This window comes from Martes martes (genome assembly GCF_963455335.1).
Source record: "Martes martes genome assembly, chromosome: 8".
Taxonomy (NCBI): domain Eukaryota; kingdom Metazoa; phylum Chordata; class Mammalia; order Carnivora; family Mustelidae; genus Martes; species Martes martes.
Window position 1 is genome coordinate 2984065 of NC_137895.1, and position 26275 is coordinate 3010339.

Here is a 26275-nt window from a genome sequence, read left to right on the forward strand (position 1 = left end):
CCCGACATAAGGAGTCTATCCTGCTTCCCGCACTGACAACCTACCCCAGACAGACAAACGCCTGCTCCCCGGGACTGCCGTGAGGAGAACCTAAATGCAGCTCCCTCTCTGCTTTCTAACCGGTAACCCAGCAGCAGGAGCGGTCGCTGGTCTCCTCCCCTGCACACAGAGACCCCTGCCCCCAGGAAACCAGGCGTGGGCGGAGGGGGGTGCCCCCACCCTGCCTCTCAGAAGACTCGGGTACACTGCAAGAGCCAACCGTGGACCCCGTCCCTCCAGGCTCTCGGGGAGCGGCCCCCACGTGCCCTCCGCCAGCCGGTGGAGACAGAGGTCTCGGTGCCCACCCGGGGCTCGGGCCTACCGGCTCACACATGACCTTCCCTCACTGCCCACGGCGCCCCAGGACCCCCCACAGTGGGCAGACACACTCACGGGGCTCTCACACAAAATGCGATGTCCCACCCCGGAGCTACGCCACTGTCCCCTCCTTGTCAGGGGCACATTCCCTCAAGGACCTGCTGCACCAAGCTGACAAATTCTGAGCATCAACATGATTAATTTTAGAAAAGAGCTGTAACCTGGTAAACAGGTTAACACACACACACACTCACACACACACACACACACACTTCAAGCAGGAAAGCAGCCGCATTAGCAAACCCGAGGAGCGACCGGCCCGGACACGGTGCTGACCTAGGGATGCCCAGAGCCGCGTGAAAGGCCGGGGGCGGGTAGCACAGCTTCCCCGGCCGAGTCTCCTCCCAAGACGCTTCTCAACACACACAGAAGCCTGGCAGACAGCCCCACAGCCTGCGATCAAAGCCGGCGTCACCAGCAATGGATGGCCTGCCCCGCGTGTCCCCAACAGGCCCTCGAGGAGGACACAGCCACGCGTCTGCGGATTCCTGCCAAAATCCGGATCTGTGCACCAGGAAGCAGCAGAGAAGCCCAAATTAACAGATACTCTGGCAAGAAAACAAAGCAACAAAACCCGAACGTGCGCGCTTCAGAAACAGCTAAGTCATGAAACACAAAGAAAGGCTGAGTCTGTCCCAGGCGAGAAAAGACGAGTAAAGGCAGCGTGGGTCCAGGGACACGCGGTGACACCTGGACGGGGTCTGCAGGCGAAATGCCAGTTCTGCCGTCAAGGTCGATCCCTGGCTTTGGCCGGAGCGCTGTGCTTGTGGGAGAGAAGGCTCCTATTCAGGGGAAACACTGAAGTATGTGGGGGTGAACTCACGAGCCCCTGCCGTGCCCCCGGCACCCCCCAGGCAGGGACCCCCAGGCTCCACCCCGCTCATTTGCTCTCGTGGTGCCCCTGGAGGTCCCGCAGCACACGGCACCCTCCTAAGTGGAGACACGACAGCCCACTGGGTTCCGCACAGTGGGGTCTGCATGCCGGGGTCCGCACGCCAGGGTCCGCACGCAGCAGTGCACGGGAGGTGACTTCCTGCCCCAATCACTGGCCCGTCCTCCTTTCCTGGGCACGAGCCATCCCGAGCGCTCCTCATCCGTTTCTGGAAGCAGAGAACAACAGAAGAATTCCTCCTCCTCTTTCCTGAAGTCATTTTCCTAAGTTCTTGCTGGTCTACTTTTTTCTAGAGGACGGTGTGAGTTCAAATCCTGCCACTGCTGTGTGTCCTGCCTCAGGGAGGGAGCGTGGGCCTCAGGACCATAGCAGGGCTACGGAAGCCGGGATGCAGGAGGGACTCTGGGGACATAGGGCAGGAGTGACGCAGAGAACTGCCTATGGTCACCTCGGAGCCACGGCCTGGAGCCGCAAGCCCAGGCTCCCTGACGAGGAAACAGCGAGCAGGAAGCAGAGGCAGCAGTAACTGGGGCAGGGCCAGCTCCGCGTCACAGGGCCCCAGGGAGGAGCAGAACAGAGCCTGTGCAGCGGGTAAAGGACGAGCTCGGGGCACCTGCATCACAGTTGCAGGCCGTGCTGCACCGTGCTCCTGAAGACATCTGGGGACAGGGCACCAGAGTTCTGGAACATTCCATGGCCATCGCAGTCCAGGTATACAGGTGCTCTCTGCACATACAGCCTCTCCTGGCCTGGCCCTCAGGATGAGTGAACCACGGGGCTCATTCTCCCGGGGAACACACGGGTAAACTGGGGCAGGGACACCCAAAGACTCGACGGCAGATATCACGACGGCAGCTTCCTCAGTCATCCACCAAGAACACCACAGGGGCCCACGGTGGGGGCCGGGGGGCCTGGATGCCAGCACCCACACCAGAGTCCAGGCAGCCCAGGCCAGGTTGTCTGAGAGGCCAACAAGGGCTCGGGGGCCTCCTTGCAGGCCCACCGAGGCTCCCAGGACAGGGCACCCATGCCTGCACTTTAAGTGAGCTGGAGAAGCCTAGCACCACCTGGAGGGGGTGGGCTCATGGGAAGCAGGCAGGGGCAGAAGCCGGGAGAACCGTGCGGTGGCCTTCATTCAACCCATAGCTGCTCAGTCAACCCCGGGGGCTCCCCAAGTGTGGAGGGCCCGGCAGCGGCTCGGGGGGTCAGCCAGGGGGTCTGTGCAGGTCTGAGCGGCAGATACACAGCGGCTGCGCTCCGCAAAGTGGGGAGGTCCTCCGCTAACCGTGCTGAGCCGCTGGCCTGGCTGCCCGGCTGTGCAGGCAACGATGAGGGCCGAGGACCCCAGTGTGCTCCGGGGCCAGGCCACTCTGAGCAACAAGGCCCCCTGCCCGGCCTGGCTGCCACCTCCCCGCCCCAGCGGGTCTCTCCGGCCCTGGCTCTCTGCTGCTGTCCTTGGGAAGCAGATGGCAAAAAGCACATGGCCAGGGCCACGGGAAGCTCTGCCTGACCAGAACGACAGTACCAGGGTGGTTGCGAGGTAAGACACAGGTCCCGCCGGAGCTGCTGCTGCACACAGGGCCGAGCAGGCCACGGGAAGATCAAGCAGGGAATTACACTCCGGCTGACTCGCGGGTCTCTTCGCCGTCAGGAGGGAGGCATCCAAGTGTAAAAAGGGGGTGGGCCCTGGATTCTCACCCCTTTATCACTCACTCACTTCAGCAGAAGCTCCAAGCTTTAGCTGTTCTGGGGATGCTTTGTGCAGACCAGACGAGGGGCCGGGGGTGCGGGCAGGGACGCTCGGAGCCCCCATCCCCAGGCGTCATAGTGGGAACCGCCTCCTGGCCCTCTCAGCCCTAGGTCCAGTCCTGAGCACGGACTGCGTGCAGCAGCTCCGACCCCCGGTCCCGCCTCAGCCCTGCGACAACCTGCTGCACCCCAGGGCTCCCGCAGACGTGGCGCAGTCAAGCTGCAAAGGAAGAACCCGTGGGCCCGCAGCTCCGTGTTCTGCGCCGGCTGCCGGGGGGCCGGCTGCACACAGCCCCGCACAGGGCCCCGCCCTTAGCCGGGGGGCCGCGGGGTCCCCATGTGGAGCAACCAGAGACTGGAGCCATCACACACACACGAACGCACAGGGGTCTGAAGCCAGGGGTCACACAGAGGGACGCGGCAGAGGGCGGGAGGTCTAGCCTGCCAGAAGAGCTTGGCCTGCCCCGTCCCCCGTGCGGGGACAGGGGTGCGCACCTTAGAGGGACCATGGAGAAGCACGGGCAAACACGGTGCCCTGCGGGGGGCCCTGCGGGAGGCCCCGCAAGGACCCACAGCCCGAAGCACGGGGGACACAGGAGCCACAGGGAGTAAAGATGGGAAGTGCCCCATGGTCGTTCGCTTATAGGCAGGGAAGGTGACCTCCACTACAGAAACTGTCCTCTCCCAGCCGGCCTGGCACGGAAATGCCCAGCTGTAAGGCTGCCTTCTGTCTGGGATTTAAGAGGGACGTCGGTGCTTTATGGCGGGGGCGATAAAACCACTTGCATTTTCCAGCAACTTGTAACCACGAACAAAAATGACTTTCGGGAATCCTATCAAAACCAGAATTTGATGGCCTGCATTCAAAACCAACACAACTTTTTCTTCCTAAGGTCAAGGAGAATCGCTGTATTTGAAAGTGTCTACTTACAATTTAATTAACTGGTCTCAGTTTGGTAATAAACCCCGAACGTCAATCTCAGGTTAGAGGGTCACAGAGAGAGCATCATTAGGAGAAAATCATCTAAGTCACGGGCTCAGAGGGCCTCACGTGCTTGTGCTTCATTACACACCGGATGGCCATCACCACCTCCCGGGTAAACACGCTCGCCACCCGAGCGGCCGCACGTACACGGTCACCACGGGGTGGGCGCTCCAGTCCCCGCACCTCCGACTGGTTCTGGGGAAGGAACGGCCCAGGACGCAGAGAGACCACATCTCTAGCGCCGGCACAGCCGCCCGGCCTCAGCCGCCCTGCCAGCGGCTGAGGGAGACTCCTCCCGGCCCTCCCGGACAGCCCGGCCGACACGGGAGCGACGATGGCCTCAAGAGGCCATGAGGTGGGCTGGGTGGTGGCAGCCAGATGATCTCGGGGGCCTCCCCCCGATTCCATGCTGAGTCCGGGCCTGCAGGAAAGAACTCCCGGGGGACCGTCAGCGTCCTGTCTCCTGACACAGGACAGAGTGTCCCGATGGGTTACAGCCCATCCACATGCATCAAGAAGGTCTTGAAACATCGGCTAACCCTTCTGCCCTGCAGGGGGTTTAAGTGCGGTCCCACCCGCAAGCCACGAGCTCCAAGACCCTCTTGGGACCCTGCAGTCCAAGCATGGGAGGAGAGCTGGCCCTCGGTTTTAAGAAAATAAATTCCTCTCAACCTATCCAGGGGAACACCCGAAAGCAAGCTTAAATTGGGCCCGAGAGGCAGCAAGGCCTAGAGAAAGAGCAGGAAACCAGAGGGGGTCACGGAGGGACCCCAAGTGACAAGGCTGTAGCCCCACTCTCCGATACACCTCTCTGGCCTGGAAGATGGCAGGAGGGGGTCGCAGGCCTGACCCAACAGCGGGCTCGGAGACAACAGTGGGAGGGCCCTGGGACCTGGCTCCTGCAGCAACAGCTGGCCGGCGTGGGCGAGGGCAGAGCGGAGCACATCCGGCACTGCGCCAGGCTCGGGTCTGGGGAGCTCCGGGCCCCTCTGAGTCACTGGGACACTCAGCTCCCATGTCTCACGGGGGAGCTCAGTATTTCAAAGCTCTGGCAGGTGCCACCTCCCCGGATTATCCTGACAACCTTTGGGGTGGCGGAAAATACATGTGAAGACTGTCACCCCAGATCGAGGCTTCTCCAAAGAGTGCTGTCCCTGCAACCAGCGCGAGGGCCAGCTCGTGGGAGAGCCGATGAAGCCAAGGGGCAGACAGGTCGCCACGAGGAAAGGGCCCCGCTCAGCCGGCCGGGGGCACGTTCACACAGAGGCAAGACCATTCTCAGACGACCACAACCGTCAGTACTTACCCAGTCACCTGTCTGCATACCCAGTGTTTTCCTGTCACTCTCCCAGTTACACAGCAGTTAGCAGGGGGCACGCTCTCGGATTACGGAGCTTGTCCACAGGCCAGATCGCCCCCTCCCCGGATGAAAGGGCAGAAGGGCGGGGATGACCCCCCAGGGTACATGAACACGCAGAGATGGGGATAACCCACACAGAGGCTGCGTTCACCCGCCGCCCCCCAAACGTCCATTCTAAATTGGGAGCCTCGTCTGCAGCCCGCGTGGGAGCAGGTCAAAGCCTCGCACGGGGCGGGAGCCCTCATGTGTGGACACCACAGTAACGCCTGATCCGTGAATCCAGCAACACGCCAACGAGGAGTGGGCACAGTTGCACGCCGGGCATCCTGCTCGCTGCCGGGAAGCCTGCGGGACGCCACAGGCACCGGCTCAAAGACGGGAGAAGGGACCCACTTGCTATTTCAAGATGGCACATTAGACTTTCAGACCTCCTTCCCCTTCTCAGGCTGGCATGGCGGTGGGGCACCGGAAGGCAACAGATGCTGGCCCGGCGTCCCAAGAAGAGCCACGTGAGGAGCCACGTGAGGGCTGCGGCCAGGGGCCTAGTGGTGGGCATCACACAGCACACTGCAGCCTGCTGCCCCCGAGGAGATCCTGGGTCGCAGACAGGCACAGGCAGGGCCCCGAGCCCCCAGGCCACTGCTGGGCCCCCGACATGGGACGGAGCTGGGACAGCTCTCCATGTTCAGCACCAAGCCAGGATGGGCAGAGCTGGAGGCGATGCGGGGCTCACCCAGCATGTGGGGAAAGGGAGACCAGAGAAGGAGCCGGCTCCTCTGGTGGGGAGGCGGACACACCGCTTTGTCAGACCTCTGGGGGAAGTCACCACAGAAGCAGAGGCAACGACCCGAGGACGGTGCCTGGCACGCAACAGGCACCTGCCAGACGCAGCCTGCTACCAGCCACGGCAGCAGCGGCCGAGCCCGGGCGTGCGACGGGCTGCGCCAGAACCGGGGTGCGTGCTCCTCACACACGACCTGGGGTTCCACTGCGCTCCCTCTAGTCCTCTGCCCTTCTGGCACCTGATACAGCATCCTTCTCCCCCACAACACAGCAAAGCAGCCACGCCGGGTTTCAAGTGAAAGCATATTAAATCCGCTTGGCTGAAGGAGCCCCTGGCGGCCCGGCGCCGGGGTGGCGTTGCCGCCCCTGTGAGTGGAGGGCCCTGACGCTCATGGTCCCGAGCGCAGGAGTAAAGGACCACGCTCACACGGGGAAGGCTGCAGCCGGTGCGGGGACAAAGCCCCAGCAGAGACGGGGGAGCCAGGCGCAGGAGCGCAGCCCGACACGGCACACTCCGCCTCCCGTGCGGCCCCACGATGCCGCGCGGCCCACGTCACTGCGGTCCACGTGTGCTCTGCCAGCCGCCAGGTTCATGTGTCTCCGGTGAAGTATCACTATCATTCCAAATGCTCACATCAGCCGTCCCCAGGCCTAATGAGGACGCGAGCGGGGGACAGGGAGCTGGTTATTTTTCACTGTCGCACGCCGAGTGCTCCACGGCCGGACCGACATCGCTGATTTATTCTCTGCTCTCCGACTGCTTACCTTGTAGCAGTAATAAAAATATTTTCACTTGGATGGTAATAAAGCTGAAACTAGTTTACTAGATGTAACTGAATTCTATCTTGAAAGAATAAGTCAATTTTAAACTTACAATGCAGTCAAGACAGCTTTCAGAGAAATTTCATTAAAATCACATTTACCCTAAATTAAAACACAGAGGAGAGGGGAAACGTACAAGCAGACAAAGCCACGCACACACAGGGAGAGCTGTTCCCCCGGAATGCATTCTGGCGTCTGGTTCCCTCGGGCTGGAAGGGCACAGTTTTAAAAACACTAACGGCCACCCCCGGTGTGCTGGGTGCGGGCAACACGGTCACGCTAACGGGCTCCCCGGGGAGAGGGCAAGGGGGCCGTGCAGGGAGGTGGGGTACACAGGGCCCTTGGCTGCCCAGCAAGGTGACTGTGGCCAGGCAGAGCCCCCAGACCACAGGCCGCAGCGCTTGAAGATGTGTCAGCCCATCCGCCGCCAACCACCTGCGAGGCAGGACTGAAGAACAGGGATGACGGCTCCGACGCCGGGCGAAGCTTCCAGCGCCTTCACGTCCGGGTGCGCACGGGCTCGCGGGGCACAAGCTGCAGCCAGAGCCCCAAGCCGGCTGGCCTCCGAGGGCACACGCTGTGCTGACCAGTGGCCACAAGAGCGCGGACGGTCGAGCACCCCTTCTCGGAAGCCCGGCAGGGCGCCCCCGACTTCTCTCCTCCGACACACAGGCCTGACTTGAGCGGCCTCCCGTTCTGCTCGCGGGCTGGCACTACCCCTCACTAAGGGACCATAACCCTGCAGTCGGAGGTCAGCCTGTCCCTCGGTCTGTACCCGTTTTCACACCACAGCCTGCTCGCTCCTCTTCAAGCCCCAAATCCGCACCCCAGAGGAAGGGCTTCCGCGTGCCCACAGCAGGGATGGAGCCTGCCCCGCCCGCCACTGGCACAGCAGGCCTCTCTCCGAGAGCCGGGCTGGCCTGCGCTCCTGCCCGCGTGCCACACCACCCGGGCCGGGGACAGCCGGCCTTCTAGACACGGGCCTGCGGACGCACCCCACCCCTGCTGCAGCTCCCGACTGGGTGAGGTGGGGAGATCTTCCATGGGGCAGCGGACATGCGCACTGGGCAGAGTCCGCCTTACACACCAGCCCCCACCCCGACCAGCCACGAGAGGCAGATCCGAAAGAGAAGGGAGAAGCCCGTCCGGCTCAGGCCCTGAGTGGGTCCCCGGGCCCACTTTACAAGGGAGCCACCTGGGGAATGACCGAGTCCCCTTTCACAAAGCCAGGCCCCACTGGCCACCTGCCTCTGGTCCCTGTGGCTACGATCTGAACAGGGAGGGGTGAGGACCCTCTCCCTCTCCCTCGTGCTCACGCAGCACTCCTGTCCTTCAGGGACACTCAGTCACTGTCCCTGGGAACGAGTCACCTTTCCACTTCTGTGCAGCCCCGACGTCACCACACCACCAGCGCCTTGCAGAGTTTGGGACATGTGTCCCAGGCCCCGAGGAGCACCTCGTGCACAGCAGGCTGCTGGGGGCACACCCCTGACACACTTCTGAAGCACTCAGGGACGGGCCAAAACGTAAAAGCCAGCACGGAAGGAACTACTGCAGGACCCAGAAGCTTCGGGCCTGCACTGGGCCCAAGGCCGGTGTGACAACCTCCTGGGACGGTCAACAGCACCTTCCTGGCTCCGGCCCAAGGATGGGCCTCCCGGAGACTCCCCTCCACGGCAGGCCCCGGGGTTCCCTGAGCGCTTGCCAGGCTGCTCGCAGGTAGGCGGGTCACCTCCCCAGCTCTCAGCTCCCTGAGGCCAAGTCCTGCCGCACACTCCGGACACTGGCTACCCTCCCCCAGATGCGGCACACTCATCCTGTCTCCTGTCACCGCCTACACTCGCGGAGCTCAGAGCGAGCACCAGAACACCTGGCCGCGGGGACAGAAGCTGCGGGAGACAGGAAAAGCGTTTCAAGTGCAGAAACCAACAAGAACAAGGACCAGAGCAGGAGCTGGGGTCACAAGTCCTGATGGAGGGAAAGCGGCCAGCCGGGGTGCACCGGCTGGGCTGCTGGGGGGCGGGCGGGGGAAGGGCTGCTTCAAGCTGAGAAGGGCCCTGGGTCTCCGCGGCCATTCCTGGCAGCACTGTGCGGCAGCGTAGACCACGCACCAGAGAGGAAGCAGACGCGAACCCGCCGGCGCCACTGAAGGCGGAAAGGAAGAGCCTCCCCTGACACTGCCGGGCCGGGTCACCTGTCCCGCGCCACCACAGGCCAGCCATCGCGGCCAAGCTCCTGCCCCTGACCGACACAGGGCGGGTCTCCCAAGGTCCCGTCCACGGTCACTGCGAAGAAAAACCTCACCACCCGCAGGGCAGGCAGGCTCTGCATGACCATGAGCGCGCTCCCCAGGGCGGCCTCCCCGAGACCACAGTCAGCGGGTCAGAGACGACCTGAAGCAGAGGCGTGAGGGCGGGTGAAAACGCACTCGGCGCGCAGCCTCACCACCACCTCCACGCTGAAGGCAATGAGCTCAACCGAAGCCCTTGGCCACGAAGAGGGACCGCCCCAGCCCCCAGGACACCGGCGGCCCCTCCTCTGACAGGCCAGTGTGAGGAGCATCACCAGGAGCCCCGGGAACACGGAAAAGCGCAGGCTCCAGACAGTAACCACATCCACAAAGGAGCCGTGTGTGAAGTGTGGAGTGTAGGGCTGTGAGAGCAGATGCGTGTGCAAGTGCATGTACACACGCATATTCCTAAATCCCAAACAGCCCCCTACACGGAGGCAGATCCTCCCCGCCACCCGGAACCCCAGCAGCAGGGGCGGCCTGCAGCTCAAGCGCGGGTTCGAGTCTAACGTGGGCCCCGCTGAGCTCAGCCAGCTCAGAAGCACCAGCCAAACGTCGGGGCCCGGTGAGATCTGAATATCAGTGTGCGGCATACTTACGCCGAAAAGCTACGATTTGTGTGAAATTCACAGAACGGGGTGCTCCTTACTCTGGCTGGCTCAAGACCAGGCAGGAAGAAGGATTCATCCCCCATTCCTCCTGGAAGCAGACAAGGCGCAGTCTGGATTAAGACTCCAGCAGCAGGGCGCCTGGGTGGCTCAGTGGGTTAAGCCGCTGCCTTCGGCTCAGGTCATGATCTCAGGGTCCTGGGATCGAGTCCCGCATCGGGCTCTCTGCTCGGCAGGGAGCCTGCTTCCCTCTCTCTCCGCCTGCCTCTCTGTCTACTTGTGATCTCTGTCTGTCAAATAAATAAATAAAATCTTTAAAAAAAAAAAAAAAAAAGACTCCAGCAGCAGACACTGCTGGTGCTTGGCCCTGGCCTTCCCAAGCAGCCCGGAGTCGGGCTCGACGCTAAAGATGGAAATCCCCGGGCCCACATCCACGGAAGCCCTTGGCTCAGCCTGGCTGATTGATGACCAGGTTTCTCTCCTCCTCCTGGCCCACTGGGGCCTCTCGGGTTTATGGTCTCTGGGAACAACTTCAGAGCCGAGCCGAGCAGACTCAGGGCCCGGGGGAAAACAAGCAGTTCTGGGCCCTCAGGGGGTGCAGAGGACAGGCCTGTCTCTGTCCTAAAGCCGCCCCAGCACCAGCAACAAACCCCTGGCTCCCCTTTATGTGCCCATTTTACCCCCATGGGACGCTAATCGCTGAAGCAACGCTTTACAATGAGACTTGAAGTCTTCTGGAAAAGCCAAGCATAGACACACCACCACGTTCATCTACCTGCTAAGGCTGTGTGTCTTCAAATACTCCTTTTTAACACTAAAAGAGAATCTCCATTGTTTTTAGAAGAATTTTTTTTTTTTTTTAAAGATTTTATTTATTTATTTGTCAGAGAGAGAGAGAGAGTGAGCACAGGCAGACAGAGTGGCAGAGGGAGAAGCAGGCTCCCTGCAGAGCAAGGAGCCCGATGCGGGACTCGATCCCAGGACGCTGGGATCATGACCCGAGCCGAAGGCAGCCGCTTAACCAACTGAGCCACCCAGGCGTCCCTCTCCATTGTTTTTAAACAGAAGATGGGGCAAGTATTTCATTTAGCTCCGCTTACGTCACAAACACTGCCTGAGGACAGCCCACGGCAGGGCCGCCCAGGTTCTATCACGGGGGCTGTCACTGGAAGGGCGCCAGGGCTGAACACGGGGTCTGCGGGGCATCCCAGGCTCTTACAGGCTAACGCCAGATGTGGCTGGCGTAACGGCCACAAATATATCAGGGGTATCGTTTGGTTGTCCTGCAACAACACGCGATTTCATTCAGATCCGTTAGTGGTCCAGGTGTGACGCAGAGCAAACAGTCCCGCTGGGGCTTCAGGGCTGACCCTCTCCCGGTCGGAGAAGTGCTCATCTCTGCTCGTTATCACAGCAAGGAATCACCAGGTCATTGGTGAGAACTTAGGATTTTACATACAAAGATCAGTCTGCAGGGAACAGACTGAGAGTCACCAGAAACACTGAGCACATGCTCTTACCTGTGACCCCGTCTCTCTGCTGTGACTGGCACGCCCAGCGCTGACCACCAAAGCCCAGGGCTCTCCATGAGCCCCAGGTTGGGGGTGGGGGTGCATCCTTCCCCCGGCTCCGGGCTGTGGCCGCAGGACAGCACTGGGTTTGGCCAACGAAGAACAGCACAGTTTCAGGAACCACTTTCTGTTGGAAGCGTTAAGAGCCTGAGAGGACTCTGCAGAATCCTTCTCCTTCCGTCCCAGGACCTAGGCAAGGATGCCCCCGAGGGCGGCGGCTCCCTCGGCCTGAGTCCCAAAGCGAGAACCGCGCAGAATAGAGTCCCAGCCAAGCCGCAAGGGGCGCACGGGCCGCTAAAGCCGCTGAGACTGGCCCGCCGTCTGCCAGGCCCTTGCCGAGCCCCGTGACCCCCACCGGGGATTCCCGGCCTCCACCCCACATGGGGGTCCACACTCAGCCACTCAGGGTTTGGTCAATGTGCGTGTTCGACGCACATCCAGTGCAGGCTCTGCGCTCCCACACCGTCCTGACAGCTCAGCTCGAACCAGTCCCAAAGCAGTGGATGACACGACAGCACGGGTCAGAGTCTGGAAGGAACGGAGGGTGGCCACCAGAGGAGAAGGAGCTGCTGCCGACGAGGAAGGAAGGGAGACACCGCCCATCCTGGGGGTGGGTGCAGAGGGGCACCCGTAGTGACTGGGCACTGCCAGGGTACAGGGACTTGGGAAAATCAGCACAGCCTCCAACCTGCAAAACCACCCAATCCTTAGCCCGTACTGTCTGGTGCAGGCAGACCTGCTCGCCCAGCACAGCTGTGCACACACACACACACACACACACACGCACACACCCGTGCACGCACACCTGCATACACACACCTGTGTATGCACACACCCGTGCACACACACCTGCATACACACACCTGTGTATGCACACACCCGTGCACACACACCTGCATACACACACCTGTGTATGCAAACACCTGTGCTCACGGGTTCTGCAGGTTCCGCAGAGAACATTCCAGGCTCTGCAGGAGCGACTACACCCTCTAGACCTCCAGAACGCCAGCAGCCCCCACAGGCGCACCGCGGCTCCTGGTGCGTGGGAGCACGAGAGGCACATGGCAGAAGGCGGAGGGTCTCTGGGTCACAGCCAGGACAGTCAGATGCCTCTGATGACTGCGGGTGCAGAGAACCCGCTGGCGCTGCTGTGGACTGTTGTGAACCGCGGCTCCGCACAGCCCCTCCCAGAACGAGTCTGGCCACCCCGCAGGGGACAGAGAACTCAGGAGGCTGTTCTGGCAAGCTAGAGGACCGTGAGCCACACCAAACACTGGGGGCGATCTATTTCTCCCTGAGATCGAAGAAGAAACATCTGGTAGCAGATTAAGAAATCAAATAAATGTATGAGCAAAATTTAAAAAGCCTGAGGTTGCTTTTTGAATAAATGACAGACTCCCTAACTAATGCCTGAGATCCACCCCCTCCGCGCACCGCCTCCATCCCCCGCCAGCTGGTGCCCAGACTCAATCCTTCAGTGTCCCCACTTGCACCTGGATGGCCCCAAGGAAACACCCCATGTCCCTCGGTAGAGAGGGGCCGCTGGAGGCTGACTAGCCCTAGCAGGAACTCATCTGCTTCCTCCACCCCAGGGCCAAAATAACTGAAGGAAGAAGAAGCCCCCATCCCTGGGGAACACACACCACCAAAAAATACATGTGACCCAAGACTTCGGCTCAAACAGTACAAGCAGCTGTTAGAAATGGGGGTCTGGGGGCACCTGGGTGGCTCAGTGGGTTAAAGCCTCTGCCTTCGGCTCAGGTCAGGATCCCAGGGTCCTGGGATCGAGCCCCGCATCAGGCTCTCTGCTCGGTGGAGAGCCTGCTTTCTCCTCTCTCTCTGCCTGCCTCTCTGCCTACTTGTGATCTCTGTCAAATAAATAATAAAATAAAATCTTGGGGTGCCTGAGTGGCTCAGTGGGTTAAAGCCTCTGCCTTCAGCTCAGGTCATGATCCCAGGGTCCTGGGATTGAGCCCCGCATCGGGCTCTCTGCTCAGCAGGGAGCCTGCTTCCTCCTCTCTGCCTGCCTCTCTGCCTACTTGTGATCTCTGTCTGTCGGATAAATAGATAAAATCATAAAATCTTTAAAAAAAAAAAAAAAGAAATGGGGGTCTGCTGAAGTCTTCGTGGCCGCTCATCCAGGAAATCCCAAATCCTCTCTGATTTGCCGGGAGCCCGTGCCCTGTTCCACCAGACCGCAGACCTGCAATCAGTCTTTTCCCGTTCTGGGACGGATTTTGGTCTTCCCGGAGTGGTTCCACCTGGTTCTAGTCCTCCTTAGATACCCACATACCCCTTCCTCTTTTCCACAGACTTTTTGCATCTGACCCTCCCCACGGGCTGGGGGTGGGTGTTGATTTGCCTACTTGCGGGGAATTTGGGTTCACAGTCATCACCATCCCTACTTACGCTGCAGGAGTGGGTTGTGTGCGCTTTTCTCTGCCGCCTTCTTGATGCGCACGGTTTCTCAGAGGGAATGCAAACAATGCACATTTGGGTGGCCTTGTGCAATTCCAAGGTCAGTCCAGACCGGCACGCTTGCTGGATTCCTGTGAGTTACATTCTCGCCGCACGTTGAGGACACTTTCTCATATTTTTGTTGAGAAGTCAGTTCTCAAATAGCTGTTCTTAGAAAATAATCTTTGCCTCCAGCTGCCTTAAGACTGTGTCTGTCGTATAATTAAACTTCACAAGGATGTGCTCACATACAGTTTTCCCATTAGTAATTCTCCTCTGGACCCAGTGGTCGCTTGAATCTGTGAGTTGACACCATTTCAGGACTTTTGGAAAATGTCTCCATCATTATCTCTCCAAAGTCTCACTCATTCTCTCTCTTCTCCTCCTGTGACTCCAAACACACACCCCTCAGGCTTCCTGACCACACCCTCTAGATCTCCCACCTTCTGTGTTTTCTACATTCTTACTCTGCAGGTTTTATTATGGCTCTTTCCTTCCAATCATCTTCCAGATCACGCATGTTCTCTGTAGCTGTGTCTAACCACCACGTTTTTAATATGGTTATCATGTTTTTCAATGCCAAAGATCCTATTTGGTCATTTTCTCAAATCTCTTCTGAAAACTACACAGTTTCCTCTTCCCCTGCAGACACAGTCAAGATTATCTGTTTTTATTCCTCCATACACAGAGATAAGGATAATGGTTTCGGGGTGTATGTCTAAGAATTACAAAAGCACAGCATTCTGGGGGCCAGTTTCTGATATCTGTTGCTTCTGTTTGGTCCACTTAAGGAGTTTTGAATGGGTGACAAGCTTTGACTGTACGCAGATCATTTTATTTGAAAACTACACATGTTTGTAGAAACAATTTCAGTTCTGGTGACTTCCTCCAGAAAAGAATCTGCTTGGCTTCTCCCAAGCACTGTGAGCGCCCCCGTAGAGAAGGACCGTAGCTGAGTTTCAAACAACCCTGGTCCTCTCAGGTGACATAAACCAAGATTACCAGACTGTACGGAGGCTGTTTCGCTCCGGGTCTTCCAGACTCTGCTCAGTCCCAAGAAGGTCAGGGGCCTTTCTCACATTCTCCATCCGGGGTAGCTAGACCGTTCGCTGCGGGAGACTGTGCAAACAGCAGCTCGTGTTGGGATTCTTCTTTCTGGATGAGCAGATGCCCTCAGAGCAGCAGCCTTTAGTGCGGGGCTCACCTCTCTGAGCACCAGCACTCTCCTCGAACGTACGCATGGAATTTTGTCTTCTTGCTGGACGTTCAGCACTTTTAAGAAATGTGTTTCCTGGGGCGCCTGGGGGGCTCAGGTCATGATCCCGGGGTCCTGGGATCGAGCCCCGCATCGGGCTCCCTGCTCCTTGGGAAGCCTACTTCTCCCTCTCCCGCTCCCCCTGCTTGTGCTCCCTCTCTCACTGTGTGTGTCTTTCTCTGTCAAATAAATAAATAAAATCTTTTTAAAAAAAGAAAGAAAGAAATGTGTTTCCTTTTTCTTTCTTTCTCGTTTTCCTTCCTTTCTGTTCTCCCCCTGCTCTCTACGAGCTTCACAATGAATCCTCGTGAGCTAGTTTTGGTGTGTCCGGGGGGCAGCTTGGGCGGAAGCATCAGACCCACCAGCACCGGAAGTGGGGCTCATCGCCTCTCACCTTGCCCCGTGCTCCGTGGCTCGGGTCTTCCCCTCTCGTCCTGAGGGAAGTCCTTCCGCTTGTGCCCCGCACGGCACAGGGGACTCCGCTGGGTTCTCGTTAGCCACCTGAGCTGTCCCGAGACACATCGTTACCCCCGCCCAGCACACAGCCTCTCGGGCCGCTGCCGTCTTCCATTCCGCTGGGCTCCGCCACAGACAGGCCTGTCTCTCCTCACGCAGGGCACCTTCCTGTCTCCAGCACACACTTTTACAAAGGGCTTAAGGCTAGCAGAGAGGGGATGCAACCTACTCAAATTAGAACTTAAAAGTGCTTTTGAGAAATCCTTTAGTCAACCCTCCCCACTAGAAAATAAGGCGACGATGCTGGCTCTCTTCTCTCCTCCTCACTGTTTCCTTCTGTGTCCCCCCCCGAACCCCAAGACCTCGGCTCTCCTCCCCCATCACCACTCCGTTCTTCACAACACAGCTGCGGGACTCCAGGCTTCCTGAACTTTCCAGAGCAATTCGGCTCTTTTCTACACTAGTCCTCGCTGAGCCCATAAAAACCTCACCTTTCTGTTTTCCTTTAACTTTTATCAATGTATTTAAACTATTAAAAAAATAAGTTCACCCATTTTTCCCACCCCAGCCCCCACCTCTTGCAACCACCAATCCCTTCCTTGCATCCGTGAGCTTGCTTTTTGGTGTTTCCATCTTTTTCTTTCTTTTTTTAGGATTGCACATATACGAGAGAGCGCACAGGATCTGTCTCTCTGTCTGACTTAATTCCCTCAGCGTAATGCTCTCGAGGTCCGTCCACAACGTTGCAAACAGCAGGATCTCCCTTCATATGGCTGAGTAACATTCCTGTGTCTGTCTGTGTGTGTGCGTGTGCGCGCGCACTCTACAATTCTTTCACGTGTTCCTCTGTCGGCGGACACTCAGGTTGTTTCTGTATCTCAGCAGGTGTAAACGATGTCGCACTCAACGTGACGTGCACGGACTTCTTCAAGTTGGCAGTTTTCATTTGGTTCAGCTAAATACATGGACGTGAAACTGCTGAGTCACATGGTGATTTCATTTGTAACTTTCTGAAAAACCTCCATCCTGTGAGTGGCCGCACCAGCCTGCGTGCCCACCCACGGCACCCAGGGGCTCCCTTCTCTGGAACAGCCATTCTGGTAACGGTGAGACATACTAGCTCATCGTCCTCTGGATTTGCATTTCCCCGAAGACTAATGACATAGAACATCTTTCCGCGTGTCTGCTGGCCACCTGCAGGTCTACTCTGGAAACCCATCTACTCAGATCTTCTGTCCGTTTTCTAATCAGATTTTTTTTTTTTCCTCTTGAGTTATAAGAGTTCTTTATATGTTTTGGATATTAGCCCCTTATCAGATATGCGACTTGTGATTATCTTCTCAGATCCAGGAGGCTGCCTTTTCATTTTGTTCACGGTTTTCTTTGCTGTGCAGAAGCTTTTTAGTATGATGTAGTCCCAACTTTATTGTTTTTTCGCTTTTGACATCAGGTGCAAAAAATCATAGCCAGGACCTATGTCAATGCGCCTGTGTTTCCTGGTATGAGTTTGAAGGTTTTAGGTCTTACATTTAAGTCTTTAACCCACTCTGAGCTAATTCTGTGTATGGTGTAAAAGATCAGTCCAGTTTCATTCTTTTATATAAATTTCCCCAATACCATTTATTGAAAAGACTGTTCTTTCCTCATTGTATATTCTTGACTCCTTTGTCGTAAATTATTTGACCATACATGTGTGGGGTTATTTCTGGGCTCTCTATTCTATTTCATTGATCTACGTGTCTGATTTTATGCCAATATCATACTGTTTTAATTACTATAGCTTTGGTAATACAGTTTGAAATCGAGGCACGTGATGCCTCCAGCTTTATTCTTCTTCCTCATAACGGCATTCTCTGTTTGCAGAGCCTTTTGTGCTTCCGTACATATTTTAGAATTCTTTATTCAATTTTTCTAAAAAACACCATTAGAATTTTGGTAGGGATTACAATGAATCTGTAGATTGCTGTGGAGAGTCTGGGCCTTTTAGCAACATAAATTCTTCCAATCTATCAACACCAAACATCTTTCCCTTTTCTTTTTTTTTTGGAGGGGGGTCATCTTCTTTAACTTCTCTCATTAACGTCTTATAGTTCTCAATACACAGGTCTTTGACTTCCTTAGTTAAATTTATTCCTAAGTATTTTATCCTTTCTTGTTTTTTAACTTTCTCTTTCTGATGGTTTGTTATTAACGTAAGGAAACACAACCGACTTTTGTGCACTGATTTTGTATCCTGCAACTAACCCTAACCCTAACCCATTTATTAATTCTAACAGGATTTTTATGGAGTCAGAGGTTTTCTATACATAATACCCTCTTACCTGCACATAGTGACAATTTCACTTCTTCCTCTCCAAGGGGGATGTCCTTTCTTTTTCTTGCCTAATTCCTCTGGCTAGGATTTTCAATACTGTGTTAAAAAAACAGTGGTGAGAGTCGACATCCTTGTCTTGTCCCCAACCTTAAAGGAAAAGCTTTCAGCTTTTCACAGTTGAGTGTAATGTTAGCTGTGGGCTCGTCACAGACGGCCTTTATTGTGCTAAGATAGGTTCCTTCTATGCCTATATTCTGTTAGGAGTTTTTATCATAAATGGATGTTGAATTTTATCAAGTGTTTTTTCTACAACTACTGAGATAATCCTACAAGTTTTACCCTTCATTTTGTTAATGTGGTAGACCACACTGACTGCTGTGCATCTATAATCCAAACCATATTTGGATTATGGAATCCATAATCCAAATATGCCTGGAATAAGCCCAACTTGGTCGTAGAGTGTGATCTTTTTACTATATTGCTGAATTCAATTTGCTAGTATCTCATTGAGCATTTTTATACTAACGTTCATCAAGGACACTGGCCTGTAATTTTCTTTTTTGTATGTGGCATCTTGGTCCGGTTTCAGCATCAGGATAACGCTGGCCTTGGATACTGTGTTCAGAAGAGTTCCTCCTTCTTCTATTCTTTTGGGAGGGTTTGAGGAGGACTGGTATTAATCCTCCCCTGAATGATCGGCAGAACTCACCAGCGAGGCTGCCTGGTCCTGGACTTGTGTTTCTTGGGAGACTTTCAATTACTGCCTCCTTCACGTCAGTCTCCCTGCTGGCCTGGGGCCTGGCGTTCAGGTCCTCGGCTTCACCACGATTCAGTCTTGGCTGGTGGTAATCAGAATTTACCCACTTCCCCCCGGCTGTCCGCTCTGTTGACATATACTTGTTCACAGCCGTCTTTGACGACCCCTTCTGTTTCCGTGGTATCAGCTGCAATACATCTCCCTTTTCACTTCTGATCTTACTTGAGTCCTCTGTCTCTCTCTCTTTCCTGGTGAGTCTTGCTAAAAGTTTGTCAACTTTGTTTACTTCTCAAAGAACCGGCTCTTCGTTTCATTGGTCTTGTCTAGTACCTGCCCAAGTCATTTATTCCTGCTCTGATCGGGGGCCTCCTCCCTCCGCCAGCTTTGGCCCTCATCTGCTCTTTGTCTTCTAGCCCCCCGACAGGTAAAGCTGGGTTGTTTACTCGACGCTCTTCTCATTTCTTGAGGGAGGCATTTATCGCAGGAACCTCCCTCCTGCAACTGCTTTGTTGCGCCCACTAAACTTTGGTATGTCGCTTTTCCATCTTCATTCACCTCAAGGTATCTCTGGATGTCCCTTTTGATTTCTTCTTTGACCCACTGGCTGTTCAGCAGCACGTTGTCTACTCTCCCCAAGTTTGTGAATTTTCCCAGTTTTATTCATGCAATTAACGTCACCGTTCTTAGTCAACAAGCCCACGAACATGTGTTCCCTCACCAAAGTGCCAAGAAGCTCTGAATCAATGCCGTTCTTCCCCTAAAGTGCAGACACGAGGCAGTGGGGGGTTTTTTCAAGCAATTTTTCTTCCTAACATATCCTGGCCTTAATAAAATCTTTACAGTCCCTGCAAAAGTTCCTAGTGCACAATCTCTCTCTCTAAGGGGTGAGGGATGAAAGTGGGGAGGGTGGACTTCCCGCAGCTGAGGACTGCGGGAGCTCTCCCAAGGGGCTACTGGGGGGCCTGGGTGCCCCCCCAGCCAGAGAGCCCAAACCCTGTCCGCTGGGTGAACTTCCTGCTTGGAAAGCTTGGGCATCTAAGGTTTCATCAGAAGAACAGTCACAAACCGGCTACAGTGTTTCTGTATTTTACATATCTATTACATAAAGGAACCTTCTCTGTTGTGAAGAACGGATCCTTTAAGCCAAAACTGCAGGCCGGAAGTACCCTCCTCAGAAATTGCACTGAAAAATGTGATTTACAGAAAAGCACGGCTTGGGCTGGGATTCCTCTGGGCCTCGCTGCTGCTCTTTTAAACCATCATCCAGCAAATTCGCAGTGTGCTTCTTCCTGAACCACAGCACCAGAGAAAATCCATTCAAGCGTTTCCCCAAACCGCGGCGCTGGTACAAATGAGCGCTAACCACGACTTCCTAACCTCCATGGAAACAGAAAATACGCCTTCTAAGGGACACGAGGGGAAGAGAAGAGCCCGCGCAGGAAGTGAAATTCACACCTACTGCGGATCGTAGTTCGGAGAACTGAGAACGGGGCCAGTTGCAAACCCGCTAAACGGGGAGAACCCAGCCACCTCTCAGAGATCTCACTGCGAAGTGAAGAATAAACGAGGTTCCACAAGCAGGAAACATATCTTGAGCAGACAGGCTGGAAAGCAGCTGAATAGACCGAATGAAATGAAGTATTACTGGGAGAACCGTGAAAACCTTCACCGTATGGAAATGAGATAATAACCATTAGATCCCTGGTCGAAAATCAGATTCAATCAAGCCACAAAATGGCGTTTATAATTTGTATGACTACATTCTATAATGTCATTCGCCAGTCCCCCAAACCAAGTGCCTTTCTGGGGGAGATGATGACTGGAGCGACACGCCGGGACGCAGAGGCCGGGCCGGAAGGCACACCCCCGCGTCTACGTTGGAAGCGAAGGACAACTTCTCTGTACATTCAGCAAAATCACCTGCCGGGCTCGCATGAGGTTCTTCATGACAGAGCCCCCTCTTCTCTGCACCTCACCACCGACCTGTCGGTGCCACAAATCTATGCCTGGTTCTGCTTGGTATCACTTCGTTAACACTCTGTTCGTTAATGTAACGAACTATCGGGAGACGGTGCTGGGGATGGGCAGGCATTATCTCCCAACTTCCATTTAATTAAACTCTGCTATTGCAACATGACAGTCAGCACATCATAGGGGAAATTATTTTAAGAATGAAGGTAAAAGGTATTTCAAAGCCCCCACTTAAATATGAAAGCATAATCTAAAACGGCCAAGCACACACTATAATTTTCCTATAATATTAAAGATTTTATTTCCAGACTTGGTAATTAATTGGATTCCATGGAGAAATTATGCCAGCATCCTTGATAGCAAAATGATGCACAAAGGCAGGGAACACTGTGCCAAAGGACAGCCATAAACAACCATGCTGTCGCCCAGATTATGACAATCATCAGGCTTAATAAGGAGTGAGAGCTGCCCGCTCCTGGAGCGCATTCATTACTCCCTGCAAAGCGCCTGCACTGAATTCTGATTATGTCGCCTTAATAAAAACGAAGGGAAGAGGCTCCTGCTCCAGTGCCCCCCCCCCAGAAGAAAGCCAGGCCCTGGCCTGCGGGAGCCAGGACCCCCAGGCTGAGTGAGGACAGCATCTCGCTGGGGTGAGGCCAAGTCCTGAGCCTCCCACCGCCTCCTCCCGGGCCAGCAGGGAGCAGCCTTACCATCAATCCGGCTCACGAGCTCTTCCAACATTTTCACCTTCATCTGAATCCCAGGCTGGGCAAATGTATAGTTGTCCTATGGGAAAAATAACAACAAATATCACATGCACAGAAAATAAATAAACCACATCTTCCAGAGGGAAAAGAGGAAGGCGAAACAAAGGTGAACAGTCTCACAGCAGAACGAATTCACCAAGTGACCCATGCACGCGGCGTGAGGCCCCATCACAAGGGCCCGCCCACAGCGCAGTCCCATCTGGGGTCAGGACCGGGCCTCCCCGCCATCAGGGGGCGAGCACACCCGACTCGGGGACCATCTAGCGGAGCATCGTTTTGCGTACATGCGCACATCTACGTCCGCGCGGAACAGAGAGGCGCCCGGCGCCGACAGCTCCTTGGGAAACGCGTGCTGGAAGCCGCCGGCGGCCGCTGCCTGGGCCGCGGGCACCCGCCGGGGCTGGACTCACCAGTGCCGAAAGAGCGGACGCAGAACAGCGCCCAGGCCCGGTGCTGACGGTGTCAGCGTCCCACCCCCAGTCCCAAGGCCAGGGACGCGGCTGCCACACAAGGAAAGTAGGACCACGTGACCACTCTCCGTGAGCCCAGGTGAAGGAGCGGATAAACCGAGACAGGAAAACAAGGGTAGGTGTCAAGCCGGATGAGTCCTCAGTCCAACAGACCTGGAAAGGAGCCCCGCTCTCCTACTCGGGAACTGCACAGCCTTGGCAAGCCACATCACCTCTCTGGGCTCCCACTGGCCGTCTACACCAAGAGAGCAAGGCTGCCTTCTACGTCTGCTCTGAGGTGTCCGGGAAACCAGGTAGGGGAGGTGCTGGAGGGCCCAAGATTACCAGAGGTGCCAGGGAACGAGGGCGGGGCCTCAACCAGCCTCCCGTCACCTTCAGAAGGGCCGCTGGGCTCGGAAGGCACTGGCCTCCACGCAGGGACACACAGGCAAGACAGAGACAGCCCCAAAGAGGTCCACAGCCTACGCCCGGAGCCTGCCGAAGGGCACAAAGCGGCCAATCCACTAACCAAAGGGAATTATCTGGACTAGCTGAGGGCCCACCGCAGTCCTGGGGTCCCAATGAGTCCACGGGAGCGTGAGAAGGACCCGACCTGCCACAGCGACACTAAAGATGGAGGAAGGGGCCAGGAGGCAAAGGACGCAGGCTGGGAAAAGGTCAGGCTGTGAGATCTCGCTGGAGCCTCCGGCGCACACCTTGAGTCAGCCCCACAAGACACACATCCTCCCAAGCTGTGAGGGAATATGTAACCTGTGTGGTTTTCGGCCACTGAGCCTGTAGCAATTTGTTTCGGCAGCTGCAGAAAATGAATACAGCAGGCTTGGGGGCCGTTCTTCCCTGGGGCCCCCAGGACCCACAAGATTAAAGGACAAGATGAGAATCTGGAGCCCCCCTTGCTGATCCTGGACTCCGGAGAGCAGAGAGGCCTCGGTCCCAAAGCTCACGTGGCCCGTGCTGGGCCAGTGCGGGGATGGAACGTCTCGTCCTCAGGGAGCGACACCAGGCAAGCTGCACGAGCTGTTCCAAGGACAGTGAGACCCCCGGCCTCTGTAAGGTGCGGGTGACACGGGCGAGGCACAGGGCAACGACAGCCTACCAGGCAGTCACCATGGGTTGTGGACAGTGGGGAGTGCTCCCGCTGCTGCCTCACACCACCAGGCACCAGGGTGGGGGGGGGGGGCATCCCTTCAGCAGGGACAGCTCCTGGGCAGCCCCCCCCACATTTCAGCCTGCATTCGGGGCCCAGGAGGGAAGCATAGGGCAAGTCCAGAGTGGACATGCACAGTCCCAGATAGTCAACTGTGCAGACAGCCCCTGTGAGCGAGGGGCCGTGCCCACAGCACTGAGTCCAGACCGGGAGGGGACCGAGCAACCGGTGGCACCGACAGTGGCTGTCAGGTGGCCCTGGGGACGTGGCAAGAGCACCCAGTGTGGCCCGCTCTGGAATCCGTGAGGGGGGTTTTCAGGTGGAACACTCAGCATGGAGCAGCTTGGGAGGCCGGACGCAAGTGTGGGGGTCCTTGCCGCCAGCCCCTGCACAGTCACTGCCGCGCCCACGGTCACTAGCCACATGCAGGCGCAGCCGGCAGCTCGAGCCGGGGCACAGAACCGATATCTCCTACAGGTCATCAGGGAATGTCCGCAGGCACGGGAAATGGGCAGAGTGGGCCCCACCCTCTCACTGGGGGGTCTCCCCCACGTGAATCTGGGGTGATGGGCTCTGGGCTCCAAGGTGTGGTGGCTCTGCCAGCACAAAACCAAGAAAAGCAGCGTGCACCAACCTCACCCAGAGCAATGCCAAGGCACAAAGGATGGTGTCCCCGGGGTGGCACCATGGGGGCCTGGAGTGACCGTCTCCTAGACCTGATGACAGGCCAGTAGGTCCTGCTAAACCCAGCCCTGGAGAAGGGAGTCGGGGACTTGAGTTTAAAGGGCGGGACTTCGGGGCCTGACAGAGCCACAGGTGTCCCTTAAGGACACACCGTAAGCTTTAATGTAGCTGAGCTTCAACGGGGTAAGAAATCGGGGTTTTGGACTTGAGCCTGCAAGGGTCAGCCTCTGACACTTAACTGCCCCCTGGAAATGGGGTAACAGAAGGAGATTTGTATTCAAATGCGGGGCGGGGCATACTGCCTTGGTGAAAGTTTACACGCCACCGCTTGGCCTCGCAGCAGAAAATCCCGACGAGCCAGCCTGAACCACATCCGTGGATCCGGCTCGGGGAGGGCGACACGCTGGAGGCGGAAGCTGCAGCCCTGGGCAGGGGCCTTGCAGATTATTTCCCTGCCGCTCGGTTCTGACAAATTCCGGAGCCGTCAGGGGAGCCTTCTAATCCCCTCCCCCGGTGGTCTCAGGAGAGCAACGGGGCGACGGCTTCCCTGGGAGCTGGTCCACCCCAAGGGGCCGCAGATCTCCTCCTCTCCGTCTCCAACGGGAATCGGCTGGCGCCTCCAGCGTGTCCACCCCTGGACCTCTTTCTATCCCCAGGACACTGGCCACAGGAAGGCAACTTATCAGCTGCTAGAGCCGGCAGGACAGACAGGCTGCGGCTCAGCCCCCCTCCCAGCTGGCGGAGCCGGCTACGCCCCGGGCAGGCTGCCCCCTCGAAGGCTCTGCAGCCCCCGAGGGTGCGCTGGCGCTGATGGGGTGCGCGAGCCCGGTAATCCTGGGACTCGGTCAGCTGGTAGGTCTGGCTTTCACACCGAGATAGGATTTCAAGATTCTCATTTAGAAGAAATAAAAGTTACTCTTCGGTCTCCATCTGCCACTGTTTTGTTTTATTTCTCAATTTGTTCAAAACCCAGGTAGGGAAGATAGGTTTTCTCAGAAATCCAAACAATGAGAAAAGAATAACACCTGAGAGCCTCCAAATTAAAAAAAAAAAAAAAAAAAAAAAAACCTCTGTGTTTTGAAAGGAGGAGAAGAGAGTAAAGGGTGGGCTGTGGTCTTGGCGTTCTGGACCTGGGTCCCAGGCAGAGAAGAACAGCCTTCAGATGGGCTCCAACCCAGACGGCAAGATGGGGCTCGGAGGGCAGAGCCCAGCGAGGCAGGGACAGAGGTGGACAGAGGGAGCCCAGGAGGTGGGTGGCCCTGCTCAGGGCCAGGAAGCCTCCGAAAGGCACACCAAGGACATTCCAGCGCCAGAAGCCTGACAGAGAAGATGTAAAAGGGAAAGAACATTCTGTGGCCCCAGCAACAGCCCCTCTAGGAGACACGCGGTACTCAGGCCCTCCTCGGGGACGGGGTGGGGGTGGCGGCGGGGGAGCAGCGAGACCCCAGCAGCGCGGCGCCTCCCACGGGCTCTGCCTGCTCAAGGCCAGGGCACCGGGTGCACCTCCGGGCCGCTGCCCCCAGCCCCCAATCCAAAACACGCACCTGCACACGCACCTGGCACAGAGAAGCGTGTGACTGGACCCAGGTCGCTCCCCGTTCACGGCAATGTGAACAGTAACAACAAGTAAACACTCTCAGCCTTTCTAATTGAGATCCTATTTTTCCGTCTTTAGAAAAGAGCACGCGCTACGAAACGTACGACCGGAGGAAGAAAGGTCTGAGGGGCATGGCGACCCTGGGGACGCTTCCACGGAAGGTGAAGTCTGCGTTCCCAAAACAGCGCGCACACGGCCGGCCTCACACCGTGGCCATCCCGCCCCACACGTCGGAAAAGGCGACCAGCGCTTTCTGCTCTTTGGGAGAAAAGGGGACTAACACTGTCTGGAGGAGCGCTGCAGAGACGAGCCGAAAATCAGCTTCCCAGGGGGCTGAGCTGGAGGGCCCCACGGCCCCACCCGCCGCAGCGCGACGGCCCCGCAAGCACCTGCGATGAGGGCCTGGGCCCCCGACCACGGATCTGCCTTCTGCCGTCCCTCCCCAGAACACGGCTTCTCTCCGTGCCAAAACCACGGGTGCCCTTCTCCCCACCCCCTGTACCTGCTTCTGGAACAGCCCCGCACGTCCTTTTTGCAAACAATGGCCTGAAAGACCTCCGTGTCTGTCATCTCGTGCAGCTGCCCCCAGGCCCTGGACACAGCCCTGGACAAAGTGCGCCACAGGGCTCCCGGCTGCGCAGAGGTCAGAGAGCACACACCCGCTGCGGCTGCACTCCGTGGCAAACATCGGGACGACACCCCGGCTACTGCCCGTCATGTCGCCGTCCAGTCCGCGGCAGAACAGGGTCACACCGTGAGCTCCTTCGTCTCCCCAAGAACCACGTCCGCACCCTCCCGCGGGCCACGCCACACGCTGCGTCCTGGCAGAGATGGCCCACGGAAGAGCAGGGCTGGGACTGCCGTCCTCAGAGAGGCTCGTGGGCAAGGCCAGCCCTCCCTCGGCCAGCGCCGGAGACCCGAGA

At 57.0% G+C, this 26275-nt stretch overlaps 1 protein-coding gene across 2 annotated transcripts in view; it reads right to left on the reverse strand.

The window, feature by feature from the left end:
- TBC1D22A (TBC1 domain family member 22A) overlaps window positions 1–26275 on the reverse strand; it is a 308080-nt gene that overhangs the window by 103996 nt on the left and 177809 nt on the right. For both annotated transcript variants that reach the window (XM_080811153.1, XM_080811152.1), the window contains one exon: window positions 21398–21473. In XM_080811153.1, coding sequence (XP_080667279.1) covers window positions 21398–21473 — 76 coding nt within the window. The remainder of the gene's footprint in view (window positions 1–21397; window positions 21474–26275) is intronic.